This window comes from Phacochoerus africanus, chromosome 14 (genome assembly GCF_016906955.1).
Source record: "Phacochoerus africanus isolate WHEZ1 chromosome 14, ROS_Pafr_v1, whole genome shotgun sequence".
NCBI classification, from domain to species: Eukaryota; Metazoa; Chordata; class Mammalia; order Artiodactyla; family Suidae; genus Phacochoerus; species Phacochoerus africanus.
The window spans coordinates 42,653,652-42,670,620 of NC_062557.1; the positions used below are offsets into that span (position 1 = coordinate 42,653,652).

Sequence of the window (16,969 nt, forward strand, 5' to 3'; positions counted from 1 at the left end):
AACTGAAAGGAAGCCTCTCCAGCCACCAATTAATTTTCTATTTCTTCATCCATTTTCTCCTGTATTAGGAAAATTAATTGCCTTTTTCTTGTTTTCCTGTTGTCTGAGATGTATTCTCTATGGTCCTATTTCTATATAGCTCTTCCTAGAAACCAAAGTCTGTTTTTTTTTTGTTTTTATTTTTTTAAAGGCTGCACCTGCAGCTTGTGAAAATTCCCAGGCCAGAGATTGAATCCAAGCTGCAGATGCAGCACCGCCGGATCCTTTAACCCACTGCACCAGCCCAGGGATCGAACCTAAGCCTCTGCAACATCCTGGGCTGCTGCAGTCGAATTCTTAACCTACTGTGCTACAGCAGGAACTCCTCAAATTCCAGTTTTGATTTAGAACACTAAAGCCGGAGTTCCCGTCGTGGCGCAGTGGTTAACGAATCCGACTAGGAACCATGAGGTTGCGGGTTCGGTCCCTGCCCTTGCTCAGTGGGTTAACGATCCGGCGTTGCCGTGAGCTGTGGTGTAGGTTGCAGACATGGCTCGGATCCTGTGTTGCTGTGGCTCTGGCATAGGCCGGCAGCTACAGCTCCAATTAGACCCCTAGCCTGGGAACCTCCATATGCCGCAGGAGCGGCCCAAGAAATAGCAAAAAGACAAAAAAAAAAGAACACTAAAGCTTGCCTGATGTTCACCATACACACACCTCAGGGTAGCAGACTCTCCTCTGAAGTTTTAAGTTGTGAGATCATGGCATTTTATTGTGAATGATTGTTCCGAGTTCCTCTTTTTTTTATTATTAAATTTAGGGCCACACCTGCGGCATATGGAGATTCCCAGCTAGGGGTGGAATCGGAGCTGCAGCTGCCAGCCTACGCCAGAGCCACAGCAACACGGGATCTGAGCTGTGTCTGCGACCCACACTGCAGCTCATGGCAACACCAGATCCTTTAACTCACTGAGCGAGGCCACGGATTGAACCTGTGTCCTCATGGATACTAGTCCCTCCAAGCCACAATGGGAACTCCACAAGTTCCTCTTGTTCTCAGTCCCTTCTTGTATGAGGCGTGGAGAGTATCCGAAAATTTTATCTAAGCTGATGTTGCCATGTTCACCACCAACCAAATCATTTGAACTGTCAGCATGATCAGAATGCACTAGTTTCTGCTTCGTCTCATTTCTGACACCTCCTCTCACCTCTTACATTATGAAGAAAGAATGTCAGAGTTACCTGGTAGCTCAGGGGCTTAAGGATCCAGCATTGTCACTGCTGTGGTTCGGGTCACTGCTGTGGTGCAGGCTCAATCCCTGGCCTGGGAACTTCTGCGTGCCAGGGCTGTGGCCAAAAAAAATGAATGACTTAACCAGAAAAATACCAACAAAGAGAAGTAAGGAGTCTAGTACCTAACATTTATTTAATTAATCCCCAGTAATCATGTGTTTTCTATGCTAATAAAAACTCCCCTTCTCTGCTAACATTCCTTGTTTATAGAAATACTCCTATTAGTGAATCTTCTGAGAACAAGGTACTTCTATGTAATGATAAGGCTTCCTGAGTTAATGGATTCAGGCCAGATCTCTCAGACCATAATAAGAGTAATAGTCACAGTAATGATAATTGCAGTTAATATTTAAATTGTATTTACTGTGTGCCAGGTACTATTATAAGCATTTATGTTGTCATTTGATTCTCACACTAGCCCAGTGAACTAGGTGTAGTCACCCATTTTAGGGATGAGGATACTGAGGCACAGAGAAGTAAAGTCACTTACCCAGGGTCACGTAACTAGTAAATGACAGAGCTAGAATTGAAACCCAGTCGTTCTGGCTCTAGTAATTTTAACTACTGGTCTGTGTGGCTTCTCGTTTGTCTTTTTCATGGAAGAGTAAATCTGATTCAAGTTAGTGTGGAAACGTACAGTGTCTCTGCTGCTGTATCCTTAGCTCTTTTCTTTTTTTCCCTCTTCTATGACTTTTATCCCTCTGTGATGACGACCTAAGCTCCTGCTTTTTGAAGTTCTTCCTCTGTGAACACAGAGGAAGTTTTGATAGACAACCTAGTTAGATTTCTTTCTTGCCTGCCTGCTTCCTTCCTTCATTTCTTCCTCCCTCTCCCCCCCTTCTTTCTTTCGCTGCATCCAAGTTCCTGGGCCAGGAATGGAACCTGTGCCACAGCAGTGATAACACATGGAACCTGTGCCACAGCAGTGATAACACCAGCTCCTTAACCCACTGCACCACAGGGCAACTCCTAGATTTGCTTTGTAAGTCAATGGATTATGACTTTGGAAATTAAGTTAATGGATTATGATGTTGGAAATCACAGAAATTGATTTAATAAATGTACTTACTGTCTGTAGACTGTGCCTGGCACTTAGATGGCCTCAATAAACCATTGGTTCCTCCTTTTTCCCCCAAAGATGCTTCACGGGGGCCCTACTTGGCAGGGTGATTGACTGAAACGTAGTTGAACTCAGTATTAAATAGTCAGGCCTTTGCATTTTTGTCATTTTTTCCTTTCTTTCCTTGTTTAAAAGAATTTCAGGCATCAGCACTTGAGGCAGAATTTGTCACTGGGGGGGAGGGAGCACCTTCATGCATGAGGGGGGTGGCACATGGGCCTGCTTGAGGAAAGGTAAACTTTATTCAGCTTTCTGAGGATGTTTGAGGGCCTGGGTGTCAGAAGGGAGGTCATACTCCTGTGGGCACTGCCCCGCTGCTCAGCCCCGTCTCCTTCTGCTGAAGTTTCAGGAATGCTTGGCGCCATTGATCCAAAAGAAACCTGTTACTGGATGGCTCTTAATAGTCTTTGGTGGTGCCCAGGGCTGCTAGCAACTCCTTCCCCTGATGTCCTGTGTGAACGTTCCTGCTTTCCCTCTCCTTGCTTCTGGAGTTTCCCGATCTTACTGTTTTTTTTTTTTTTTCTTTAAAAATTTTTCCTCCTGATCTTATTATTTTTTCACCCCCTGTTTTTGGCTGCCCGAGGCAAATGGAGTTCCCCAGCTAGGGGCTGAATCTGATCAGATCCAAGTCGCAGTTGTGACATAAGTGCAGCTGTGGCAACATTGGATCCTTAACCCACTGTGCCGGGCTGAGGACTGAACCTGCATCCTAGTGCAGCAGAGATGCTGCTGATCCTGTTGCCCCCCAGCTAGAATGTCTGATCTTAACTATTTTGTAAATCATGTTTTTACTGTCTTCTCTCCCACCTCCCTTTTTTTTTTTTTTTTTTTTTTGTCATGCTTGAGGCATGTGGAAGTTTCCAGGGCACAGATCAAACCTGCACCACAGTAGCACCCTGAGCCACTGCAGTGACAATGCTGCTGTGCCACATTCTTTCTTTAAAAACAGCTTTCTCCTTTCTTTAAAACAGCTTCCTTTTTAACAGCCTTCCTTAATCCTAGCAGCCTAGGAGGTTGCTGTCTTCTTTTTCCACATCCAGAAACAAGAGCAGAGAGACTACGTGACTTGTCAGTATTCAGATCCCGGCGGTCTAGCCCCGGAGTCTATGCCTGTAGCCACTGTGCTAGCCTGACTTTCACAAGTAACATGAGGTGGCAAATCGAGGAGCAACAGCCTGGCTTTTTTCTTTTTTCTTTTTCTCTTTTTAGGGCCACACCTGCAGCCTATGGAAGTTCCCAGGCTAGGGGTTGAAGTGGAGCTGCAGCTGCTGGCCTACACCATTGCCACAGCAACACCAAATCCAAACCACATCTGGGACCTATGCTGCAGCTCTCGGCAATGCCGAATCCTTAACCCGCTGAGTGGGGCCAGGGATCAAACCCACATCCTCATGGATCGCATTCAGTTTTGTTACAGCTGCACCACAGTGGGAATTCCTAGCTATTTCTCATTATTAGTTTTTTCTTTCCAAGAACATCAGAAAGTGGTGTTCCAATTAGCTAATGGCGTGTAACAAGCCACCCCAACACTTAGACACTTAAAACAATAGTCGTTTATTAAGCTCAGCTGCGATTTGCAGAGTTAGGCAAGGACAGCTCATCTCTGCATGTGGGGTGTTGGCTGGGGTGGTTTGACTGGGGATGGTGGATCTATTTCCAAGATGACTCACATGCTGGCAGATTGATTCTGACTCTTGGTGCCTCTCCGTGGGCTGTGTGGGCTTCCTCACTGCCTAGGGGCTCTGTTCTAAGAATGAGCGTCCCCCAAAATAGGAAGTGGAAACTGTCAGTTTCTCCAGGCCTGAGAAACTGACAGTTTCTCCCATGTTCTGTTGTTCGACCAGTCCCAGAGTCCAGATCCCAGGGAGGGCACATAGACCCCACTTCTTTTTTTTTTTCTTTGTCTTTTTTCCATTTCTTGGCCCACTCCCTCGGCATATGGAGGTTCCCAGGTTAGGGGTCCAATCGGAGTTGCAGCCACTGGCCTATGCCAGAGCCACAGCAACACAGAATCCAAGCCGCGTCTGCAACCTACACCACAGCTCACACCAACACCAGATCCTTAACCCACTGAGCAAGGCCAGGGATCGAACCTGCCACCTCATGGTTCCTAGTCGGATTCGCTAACCACTGAGCTACGACGGGAACCCCTCCCCCCCCCCCCGCCTTTTTCTGTCTTTTGTCTTTTTAGGGCCGCATTCCTCCCAGGCTAGGGGTCTAATTGGAGCTGTAGCTGCCAGCCTATGCCACAGCAATGCCAGATCCGAGTCGAGTCTGTGACCTACACTGCAGCTCATGGCAACGCTGGATCCTTAACCCACTGAGCGAGTCCAGGGATTGAACCCGCAACCTCATGGTTCCTAGTCAGATTCATTAACCACTGAGCCACGACAGGAACTCTGTTTTGGTTTTTTTTTTTGGTATGTGAACATTTTTTCATGGGCGTATTGACCACTTGTGTATCTTCATTGGTGAAGTATCTTTTCAGATCTGTTGCCTTTAAAATGTTTTCTTATTATTAACATTTGGTGATTGTAAGTCCTTTGTTAAGTATGTGTTTTGAAGATATATTTTCCAGCCCGTGACTTGTCTTTTCTTTTTCTTAGCAGTATCTTGTGCAGAGCAAAGGTTGGTTTTATTGACGTACAATTTATCATCTTTCCTAGTGCTTTTAGTTTGTCTAAAAAACCTTTGCCCAGCGCACGGTCATAATATTTTCTCCTATGTTTTCTTCTTCCTCCTCTCCTTCTCCTTCTCATCTCTCTCTCTCTCCTCCTTCTTCGCCACCCCTGTGGCATGCAGACGTTCCTGGGCTGAGGATCAAACTCCGGGCACAGCAGTGACAATGCCAAATCCTTAACTGCTAGGCCACCAGGGAACTCCTCCTGTGTTTTCTTCTGGAAGCTTTGTGTTTTTAAATTGTATGTTTACATCTATGAGTCTTTTTGAGTTACTTTTATTATTTTGAAGGTTGATAGCTTTTAATTGGGATATAATGAAACGAGAAATACAATTAATTATGCAGGGTCTGAATAAGAGGATCAAGATCACGGTGATGGCTATGGTGAGGAAGTATTTTCTCCAGGAGGAGGAGGTCATCCAGTCCCAGAGGGCAGGTCGGAAAGCTGGAGCTGGCTTGGTCATCCCCTGCGTCTGCTGTTGGAGATCTTTAGTTTCTACTCAGTAACTGATGTCTCAGTGTCTCATTTGGTTTCTGCTAAACCTTATGAGCGCAGATGGATTGGATCGGTTCCTGGACGAGCCCCCAAAAGATGATACCGGAATCTGGGTTCTTGTTCACGGCAGTTGAACAATGAACTTCCTGAACACACAGGCAGCAAGCAAGCAAAGTCTTTATTAAAGGAAAGCAGACAGCTCCCAGGGTTTCTGGGAGGGGGGAGAAGAGCCCCCTGTTTTATTTTTTTAGGCAAGAAAGAGATTTATTAAGATAGGACACTCCTGAGAGATGCAAGCAGGTAGGGGTGGAAGCTCTGCCCTTTTTGAGTTACTTTTAGTATACTGTATGAAATATGGGTTGAATGGTGTTTTGCTTTGCGTCTGCATGTCCAAAAGTTGTAGTACTATTTGCAGAAAAGACTATCTTCTCTCCATTGAATTGCCTTTTCACCTTTGTCGATTGACCGTATATGTGCGGATCTATTTCTGGGGTCTCTTATTTTGCTCTGTGTGTCTCCTATGCCCGAACAACACTGTCTTCATTTCCGTAGCTTTATAGTAGGTCTTGATAGCAAGTGATATGATTCTTCTGACTTTATTCTATTTTGATTTTGATTATTCTAGTTCCTTCATCTTTCCATAACTTTTTTTTTTTTTTTTTTTTGCCATACCCATTGCATGTGGAAGTTCCCAGGCAGGGATCCAGCCTGTGCCACAGCAGTGACAATGCTGGATCCTTAACAAACTGCATCATCAGGGAACTCCTTTCCATAGATACAGCTTGTTCATTTTTTATTTTTTGTTTTTTTGCCTTTTAGCGTCACACCCGCGGCATGTGGAGTTTCCCAGGCTAGGTGTCAAATCAGAGCTACAGCTGCCAGCCTACGCCACAGCCACAGCAACGCAGGATCCAAGCCACCTTTGGAATCTACACCACAGCTCACAGCAACACTGGATCCTTAACCCACTGAGCGAGGCCAGGGATTGAACCCACAACCTCATGGTTCCTAGTAGGATTCTCTTCCGCTGTACCACAACGAGAACTCCAGCTTGTTCACTTCTAAAAAAAAAAGAAAAAGAATCTGGGATTTTGATTGAGATTGCCTCGAATCTATAGATCAGTTTGGGAGTAGTTGATAATTTAATATTTTGAATGTTCTAATCTATGAATATGATGTATTCATTTATTTTTTTAAAAAATGCCTTCCATCAGTGTTTTGCAATTATTTTTTCTTATTATACTGGATCTGGTGTTACTGTGGCTGCGGCGCAGGCCAGCAGCTGTAGCTCTGATTGGACCCCTAGCCTGGGAACCTCCACATGCCGTGGGTGCGGCCCTAAAAAGCAAAAATAAACAAACAAACAAACAAAAAAATAAATAAACGAACAAGCTGTATCGATGGAAAGGAGTTCCCTGGTGATGCGGTGGGTTAAGGATCCAGCACTGTCACTGCCGTTAGTGACACACAGACTGACTGCCCTTGTTCCTAGACGCACGCGTGGTCTCCCCAGCCGTGTGCGAGGGAGGGGCTGACTGACGTCACGCATCCTGTCAGTATTAAGCATTACTCTTTTACCTAATCTGTGGCTGCTAGGCCGTAATAACAATCTCATTTTCTCTCTTATATTTATCACTGACATTGGATATATTTCCTATTGCATTAGGAGATATTACCCAAACAGCTGAATTTTTGGATCTTTACTCCAGGCGTTCACTGAGGGAAGAAAGAACTTTGAGATTATAAAATGATGAGGCTGTGGCACTGAATTCCCATGAGTGAGTCACAGTTCAGAGGAATAGACTAGACTAGATTAGAATAGAGGAATGGATGAACCATCTCGTTGCCATCAAAATGGCTCCTTTTGGTTCTGGACTGTGGTCTTTCTCAAAATACTTTACCTTAGAGAAAAATTATCACTTGGAACTTTCTGCATGTGTGCGTACTAACTTGTGCATAAGTTGATTTTTTAAAATTAATTGTATCTCAGTTTTAAGTCCTCCAAAGTCACTCTACCTACCTACCATGAATTACTTTTTTTTTTTTTTTTTAGGGCTGCACCCGCGGCATATGGAGGTTCCTAGGCTTAGGGTCCAGTCAGAGCTACAGCTGCTGGCCTACACCACAGCCACAGCCACAGCCACTCAGGATCCTTAATCCACGGAGCAGAGGCCAGGGATCAAACCCGCAACGTCAAGGTTCCTAGTCGGATTTGTTTCCACTGCCCCACGACGGGAACTCCTTTTATGCCATTTATAATATAATTTTTATATCTGGGTGATTTATAGCAGAGTTTGTTTTTTTAAATTTTTTGGCTACACCCTTGGCATGTGGAAGTTCCTGGGCTAGGGATCGAATCTGTGCCGCCACAGTGACCTGAGCCACTGCAGTGACTTCACTGGATCCTTAATCTGCTGTACCACAAGGGAACTCCTATAGCAGAGCTTCTTACAGGACTTATTTATGTGAAAAAACCCCTGAGGAGTTTTTTAGAATATAATGTCCCTGCTACTTGTCTTGCAGTTTAAACTTTCGAAGATTTTAAACATCCATGCTACTTCTTGGTGAACTATGAAAATTATTCTGTATTTCAGGCAAATTAGCTCTTTACTTCCTGGTTCCTTTTATGTTCAGAGTACCTTTTGAAAGCTTTCTATGCCAGGCTTGTCTTATTTATCAAATACTGTTTTCGTGCGGAATGCTTTTTTTGTGATTTATTCAAATATGGAGGTTTTTCTTCTTTTTTTTTTCCTTCCCAGGAATTTTTTTTCCTCACTGCTTTGAGTTTTACCTTGTAGTTAATTTCAAGAAGTTTTATTTGAAGTAATTATTCATTTTAAAAGGTTAGGAGTTCCCGTTGTGGCTCAGCGGGTTACAAACCTGACTGGTCTCCATGAGGATGTGGGTTCGATCCCTGACCTCGCTCAGTGGGTTAACGATCTGGCGTTGCCATGAGCTGTGGTGTACGTCCCAGATGTGGCTCTGATCCCTTGTTGCTGTGGCTGTGGTGCAGACTGGCAGCTACAGCTTCAATTCGACCCCTTTGCTTGGGAACCTCCTTGTGCCATGGGTGCGGCCCTAAAAAAAAGTTTAATTACAGAAGAAAAAAAAAAAAAAGTACACTTGCAAGGATCTAGCCAAACTCTAGGCTGAGAGTACCACCTCAGATAGCAGCTGCAAGTTCAGGGGTCCTCTGGGCCAGCCCTCTCTTCTAACCACAAATTCCAGGGTGCCCACGATCACCCCGATTTCATCATTTGCTAGGGTGACTCGCAGAACTTAGGAGAGCACTTCACTGACGAGTCCAGTTTTCTTACAGCAAAAGGATGCACATGAGAACCTGCCGAAGGAAGGGACTCATAGGGGAGAGTGGGGAGGACTCCAGACGTGAAGCCGGCATCCTGAGGATGCCTGGCCTTGTGGCCCGACAGCACTCGGGGTACTACAGACCAGGAATGCTCCCCCAAGCTTGGGTGTCCAGAGGTTTTCTTGGGGTTGATTATGGAGGCGTGGCTTAATTAAATCTTTCCCCGCCTTACTCAGTATCCGCCTCTCCTGCCCTCCCAGGAAGCTGGGCTGATAACGTGGAGCTCAGAGCCTCCACCCTCTAATCACAGGATTGGTCTTGCTTCGGTGACCCCTTCCCACCCGGAGTCGTCTTGTAGCCTGAGCTGTCTAGGGGCCCCACCATGGGCCCGTCGTTAGTGTAAACTGTCAGGTGTGGTAGCAGAGAGACTCCTGTCACTTAGGAAATTCCAGGTGTTTGGACGTTACCTCCCAGGATCAAGGCAAGCCAAATGTTTTTTTTTTTTTTTGCTTTTTTGCTTTTTTTGGGCTTTTTTTTTTTTAAGGGCTGCACCTGCCACATATGGAAGTTCTCAGGCTAGGGATCAAGTCCAAGCTGCAGCTGCCGGCCTACGCCACAGCCACGACACATATGCGACCTACACCACAGCTCATGACAACGCCAGATCCTTAACCCACTGGCAAGGCCAGGGATTGAACCCACAACCTCATGGATCCTAGTTTTGTTAATCCTGAGCCACGATGGGAACACCAAGCCAAATTCTTCATTACACAATAATAAAACAGGTACTGCTATCCTCCATCTAGAATGAATAATGTTAGCCTGTTTTTATTTTTTAGAGAAGGAAATAGTATATAAGAGATAAAATGCAGGTATCTTGTGCTTCTCATGTCCCTCCCGCTCTCTATAAATTTATCCATATAGTATTTTGTGTTTTAAAAATCTTCTTTAAACATGATTTCAGACTTGAAGAATTGCAAGAGTAGTGCCAAGAATTCCCCAAATACACTTCTCTCAGATTCCCCAGTTTTGTATTTGTTTCATCATTTTGTCTCTCCTTTTTTTTCCAAATCATTTTCAGTGAGTGTTTCATAAAACAAAGAGATGATCAGAATCAGGGAGTTCCCGTTGTGGCTCAGTGGTTAACAAACCTGACTAGTATCCATGAGGACGAGGGTTCGATCCCTGGCCTTGCTCAGTGGGTTAAGGATCCGGCATTGCTGTGAGCGGTGGTGTAGGTTGAAGATGCAGCTTGGATCCCAGGTGGGTGGCTGGCAGCTACAGCTCCGATTTGACCCCTACCCTGGGAACCTCCATATGCCACAGGTGCGGCCCTAAAAACAAAAAGATCAGAATCAAAAAATTAACATGGATATGCTATTATCTAACCTACAGATGTTGTCAGTTGTTCCAATTAATGTTCTTTACCAAAAAAAAAAAAAAAAAGATCTTGGATCATGTGTTACCTTCATTTATCATTTCTCTCTTAATCTGGAACAGTTCCTCTGTCTCTTAGATTTTATGATACTGGCTTTTTTTTTTGTTGTTGTTGTTGTTGTTGTTGCTATTTCTTGGGCCGCTCCCTCGGCATATGGAGGTTCCCAGGCTAGGGGTCGAATCGGAGCTGTAGCCACCGGCCTACGCCAGAGCCACAGCAACGCGGGATCCGAGCCGCGTCTGCAACCTACACCACAGCTCACGGCAACGCCGGATCGTTAACCCACTGAGCAAGGGCAGGGACCGAACCCGCAACCTCATGGTTCCTAGTCGGATTCGTTAACCACTGCGCCACGACGGGTGTTTTTTTTTTTTTTTTCATGTTTCACAATTTCGTGTTGGGATCTGTGCATATGAAAACACAGCCACCTCCCAGTCTTTATGGCCTTGGTTCATACAGGAGAAGACCTTCACCAGTGATGCCAGCTACAACCGTGTGGGGCTTCCGAAACCTTTCCTAGGGGATGTGACTTCCTTGGGCTTGTGTGCACAGTTTCTCTGTGAGAGCGTCTTACCCATTTTTTCAGGAGCTCCTAATCTCTTGCTCCCTCTGGTGCCTGTTTGTGGCACTGCAGGCTCTTTGGTGCTATTGCAGCAAGGGGCCTTTATGCTCTCTTGCACTCAGTGGCCCTCAGGCATCCAGAGTATGTTGGCTCCCCATCAGGTGGGACAGATACCATTCCCTTGACAGCCCTGTGAAAACCTGGCACCCCAGAAGCATGTTTTCCTCTTCTCCCTCTTATGCCAAGTTGCCACTCCTCACTTTTCTTTGGTCTTAGCAGCATTCAGGCATCCATGCTGCGCTAGGCCAGTTCTGTGCTTCAGATGAGGCATGAGAGAAACCAGTCCCCTAGGTACCCCTCAAAGAGCTGGAACGCTGGGTGCACACTCCATTCCTCTCTCCCCCAAAGGAAAAGTCAGGAGCTGGGGTAGCTTGAGAGAGGTGTTGACGTGGGGCACGTGGAATTGCTCTTCTTACCCATTTCATGCGGTTGTTTTCAGCTTTGTGCTCCTTTGGAACTTTTTAACTGGATTTGGGAAATCTCATAAAGATAGATTGGGCTGCGGCATATGCAAGTTCCTGGGCCTAGGAATTGGAGTCGAGCTACAGCGTGACCTGTGCTGCCACTGTGGCCACACCAGATTCTTTATCCCACTGCGCCAAACCCGCACCTCCACAGTTACCCAAGCCACTGCATTGGGATTCTTAGCCCACTGCATCACAGCGGGAGCACCTGTATATCTTTTCTAAAGTGCTGTTTCTGTGATAGAACGAGTCCTAGGACATACTGTTCGGTCCTGTTGCTGACGTCATTCTCCCATCCTTTATGCTGTGGGTTTAGAAGTAGGGCGACTTCAGAAACCCACCCACATGTTTCTCATGAACGCATGTTCGCCTCTTTGCAGCGAAAGACATTTTGAGGCCACATTGAGTATAAACAATCACATCTTCCCTTGATAAAGCTACATTCTGCTCCTCGCGGATTTTTATATCTGTTTCCTGTTTCTAGAGTACATGATGCTGGATTATTTGAGACCAAAACACAAAGGGAAAGACTTAAACTTTGTACCTATGAAGTCCTCCAACCCAAATAAGTCCATAACCAAAAAGATGATAGTGTCTATTTTTATTTTTATTTTTTTGTTTCGTTTGTCTTATTAGGGCCGCACCCGTGGCATATGGAGGGTCCCAGGCTAGGGGTCCAATTGGATGTGTAGCCGCCAGCCCCAGCAACGCCGGCAACCTACACCACAGCTCACAGCATCGGCCTATCCTTAACCCACTGAGCGAGGCCAGGGATCGAACCCGCAACCTCATGGTTCCTAGTCGGATTCATTTCTGCTGCGCCACGACGGGAACGCCCCGATAGTGTCTATTTTTAAATGCTTGATAGTTAACAGTCGTTGCATAGACTCTCCTATTGGAGGTTTAGGTGATGTCAGTAACAGTCGCCTTCGTTATGATGGCAGTTGTGACACATTTCTTGCCTGTCTAGAGCCAGAACGAGGAATAGAAATTTGCTGCCGTCGTTGTAAAGAGTTACCATAGGCCCCGCTGTCAGAACGTCCGTGTTGGTGTCCTCGCTCCGCCACTCAGCTAGGTGATCAGCAAGTTATTTAGCTTTTCTTAATCTTTTTTTTTTTCTTTTGTGCCTCAAGTTTCCTCATGTATAAACTGGGTATGATTATAATAGCACTTATGCTGTGGGTTGTTTGTGCCCGCAGTGATTTATAGATGGGTTAATAGATACAAAGCTTTTAGAACAGTGCCTGGAGTTTAGGACGCGCTGAGGCATTGTGAGCTCTCCTTAAGAGGCATTGTGATGAGATTGCTCTTTTTTTTCTTTTTCAGGGCCGCACCCGAGGCATATGGACGTCCCCAGGCTAGGGGTCGAATTGACGCCACAGCTGCCAGCCTGCGCCACAGCCACAGCAACTTGGGATCCAAACCACGTCTGCAAACCTCCACCACAGCTCATGGCAGCACAGGATCCTTAACCCACGGAGTGGGGCCAGGGATCGAACCTGTATCCTCATGGACACTCTGTTGGGTTCTTAACCTGCTGAGCCACAACAGGAGCTCCGAGATTGTTCTTTGCTCTTTTTAAGCCTAGTAACTACCAGATATCATGATGAAAAAAAAAAAAAAAAAAGATGAAGTGACATTTCTACCTCATTGACAGGGTTGAAACTGTGGGACAACCGGACAGAAGAGACAGTCTGGGAGTGTGTGCAGAAAAGCAGAATGGGTATGACTCTCTGCAGCGGGATCAAGCCGTGTGCATTAGCACAAACGGTAAGAGAGAAGTGACTGCCGTTCTCCTCGCGGTGTCTGATTGACCGTAGTCAGATCTGACTCCGTCTCACTATTACGCGTGTATAGAAGGGGGTGAAAAGGGTTAGGTCTTCATGACCTACCTCTGTGGCTACTGTGTACCAGGCACTCTTCTGTACCCTTTACAAATAGTATTGTCTGTAATCCTTTGAACAGCTTTTTGCGGTGAGGACTGGCATGATATCTATTTGTAATTGATGGGACCGGGGCCACAGAGCAGTTAAGTAACTGGCTTCCACTCAGGTAGTTTGGAGATGAGGGAGCGGGGTTTTTACCAGGCAGTTTACCCCTGGACTCTGTGTGCCTCGTCCTCTGAATGCAGCATAGATGAGGGAACATTCATGCAGCCCAGACTGGGGAAAAGGAGAGAGGAGTTAGAGCCGTAGTGCTCCTTTGTCTCTGACTTCACAGTAATCACGCCTTAAAAAAATGACTGCTAAGATGTGGTCATGTTTCATGGTGTGGGTTAAACAGTGGCTAGAACAAGATTCTTGTTTATTCCGTGTGAAATCGTCTTGCTGTTCCACAGGGTGTAATTTTATAATGAAGTCAAGTTTCTTTTGCCACCCTCCATCTGGGAAACTCATGGTCTCTGTTCTAAAAGAGGAGAAACCCTGGACCAGATCTCTAAAATGTTACGAAAGCTTGAACTTTTTCTCCTGCCTTGGGGATGGGGGTTAATGAACATATTCAGCTGCCTTATCTTTGACCAGCTGGCCTTCCCAAATGGTTTTATCCGAAGTAGGAAATGCTGTGTTACCAATAACCTAGAAGCTTGTTTCCATTCCTAGTTATTGCTCACATGTCAATGACTCTTTGCCTTAACATTTTAGGTGCAGTTTTTGTAAATGGAAAAGAAATGACTAATCAGTTGCCCGCAGTTACTTCTGGGTCCACTGTCACATTTGACATTGAAGCTGTGACTCTAGGATCCACCAATAATAACGAAGGCGGAAACTTCAAGCTTCGAGTAACTATTAGCTCAAATAACAGAGAAGTGGTGTTTGATTGGTTGCTCGATCAGTCTTGTGGTTCTCTTTACTTTGGATGCTCGTTTTTCTACCCCGGGTGGAAAGTGTTGGTGTTCTAGATTTTCCGACGATTGGCTTCGGTTTGCAGGGGTTTCGTAAAGCTGGCCTCAGTCCCATGTAGTTGTCATTGATTTTAAAAATGGATAGATTCATCTCTCACTCAAGCCATTGGAAACAAATTACTTACTGGATTTATTTTAGACTGTCTTAGCAGTGAGAGGCTTGAATGTTGTGGATAAAATATCTTATTTTTAGCGTAGGGTTCATTGGAATATCCCATTACAATAAAAACCAAATTGCCTTTTAAAGTGTGAGGAGATACAGAGCGCTCTCTGTGTACCCTTCCCCTGTATTTCTTTTTAAAGTGGGTTGTGGGAACAGGTAACGTAACGTCGTTGTATTAAATCTCCATCTTTTAAAGATCCAAGACTCTAGAAAGAAACCGCAGGAAGAGACCAGGTAGGAGGTGGCTACCGTGTCCGCTGTATTATATGCTCATTTGTGTGTTCTCCACAGGAGTGTTGAATTTGCTCTCCATATTCAGGGATTTGTAAGCAGTATTGAATTTTAGCTCTTGGTCAGGAATCTTGAAGTCCCCAAAGCATGGTGATGTTTGCATTTTTAGAAATTACTGAGCAGATGTCTACAGTAGGCAGAGTCTTTTCTTTTGTTCTTTCCTTGCAATTTGATTGATGGATGGGCTAGAGGGTTTTGCCAGGGTTAAACTCCTTCTGGAGGAGGTATGCCCAGCGGTGTTAGCCATTTCCCGGCTGTGAAAGGTGCGCAGCTGCGTCTCCCGCCTCAGCCGGGTGCGCGCTGCCCTTGGCAGGGGCTGAGCTGCAGTCCTGTTTCACGTCAGTTTCGTAAGTGGTCTTTCCCTGGACCAAACACATAGAGGGTGACTACTTGACCTATTTTTGGGGAAACTTAAATTTGTTGAAAATATTTATTTGAAGGGCTTAACTTAGTATGTAAAAATGATTATCTGAACTTGCTATATACCAGCCTAAGATCTCTTTAATGTGAATGTTTTTTTTTTTTTCATTTTTAACAGTAGAAAAGTGGAAAAGCAAGTTTGGTATTTTTGTAAGATAATTTATTGGGGGATTTCAGATTCCCTGTTAGACAATCATGACCTTCCTCCCCTTGCCTTTTGATAAATACGTAAACTGTTTTTCACTTGTTTAGTGATTAAGAAGCTGTGCTAGAATTTAGATGCCTTGTCCAGCTGTCTGAAACCAAATAAAAAACTAAACGTTATATGTGTGGATTTTTTTTCATGAGATTTGATTAATGCAGATTTTTAATTTATTTTTGGCCGTACCCGTGGCAGGTGGAAGTTCCTGGGCCACAGATCAACCGCACCAGAGCAGTGACAATGCCAGATCCTTAACCCGCTGTGCCCCCACTTAATCCAGGCTACTTTTAAGAAGAGGGAGAAAAGTCATGTTTATTTTGCAGTAGGAGGATCCCTCCCCATGTCATGAAGACGTTACATATGCATTGATAGCACAGATGGGCAAGGCTGACTGTATTCCCTCCAAAGGCTCTAGGGGAGACCCTTCCCTGCCTCTGCCAGCTTCTGGTGGCCACACACATTCCTTGACTGGGTTCCAGGCTCCCTAACTCCAGTCTCTGCCTCTGTCTTCTTCGCATGGCCACCTCCTTCGATCTCTTAGAAGGACACTTGTCTTGGATTTAGGACCCACCCAGATAACCCAAGACGATCCCATCTCAAGGCCCTTAATTATTTATACCCCCCAAATAAAGTCACTCCTCACAGGTTCCTTTTGTGGCCACCAGCCTTCCTCTCCGTGCAGAGGTGTTTGCCTGGAGCAGGGGTGGTGGTTGGCTGTAGGTTTCCATCTTGTAGGCTGCCCCTTTCCTGGTCCTTTGGCTACAGAGAGCGTGATTTGTTGGGGCCTTTTTATCTGTGCCTCTTGCCACTTCCACGTTGCTCGCTTCTTCAGCCCAAGCCTGAGATACACAAGACAGGAAGAGAACCCTAGCAACACACAGTATCGTGTTCCTCGGGTTTTGAGGTCCCTCGGCCATCTGTCAGAGGCGTCTTATGTTTGTTTTATCTTTTTTCCCAGGGTTTATAGTGGTACCGAGCAGGAGGAATAGGAAATGATGTGACTTCCTCTTCTCAGAAGCGTAAATTCAGAAGCTATAAAATAGATTTTAAATGTCAAAACCAACATAGAGTAAGCAGACAAAAGGGAAATATAGCTCTTAGGAGCGGCTTCCCTGTGGCGAGGAGCAAAGTAAGCATCTAGCTCCTCTGTTAAATTTGGAGGATTTAGTTCCATATCAACTAGTATGATCAGTTCTTTGGGAAAGTAACGCACTCATTTAGGTGTCTCCTAAACTCGTTTAAAACTTGTCACACGTATATAAACCAGCCAGTGCCAGGATGGATGGATTGAGCAACACAGAGCCACAGTTGCACTTGTTTCCACTGTTCCACGTCTTCCTCCTTTTTGGATCGTTCCTCTATTTCAGTGGAGCGTGACTTCCATTTACTGAGAAGGGATGCCCGAGAGATAAATTTTGTGAAAAATGGAGGTCTGAAAATCTTTTTATTCTATCTTGCTTTTGGCTGTGACTCATTAAGAATTCTAGGTTAGGAGTTCCTGTCGTGGTGCAGTGGTTAACGAATCCGACTAGGAGCCATGAGGTTGTGAGTTCAATCCCTGGCCTCGCTCAGTGGGTTAACGATCTGGCGTT

At 45.4% G+C, this 16,969-nt stretch overlaps 1 protein-coding gene across 1 annotated transcript in view; it reads left to right on the forward strand.

Moving 5' to 3' along the window:
• The window catches only part of CRLF3 (cytokine receptor like factor 3), a 40,717-nt gene extending 25,218 nt beyond the window's left edge, over positions 1-15,499 (forward strand). Inside the window, exons 7-8 of the mRNA XM_047758330.1 lie at positions 13,057-13,169; positions 14,042-15,499. Coding sequence (XP_047614286.1) covers positions 13,057-13,169; positions 14,042-14,298 — 370 coding nt within the window. The 3' untranslated portion in view covers positions 14,299-15,499. The remainder of the gene's footprint in view (positions 1-13,056; positions 13,170-14,041) is intronic.
• Positions 15,500-16,969: the final 1,470 nt, after the last annotated feature.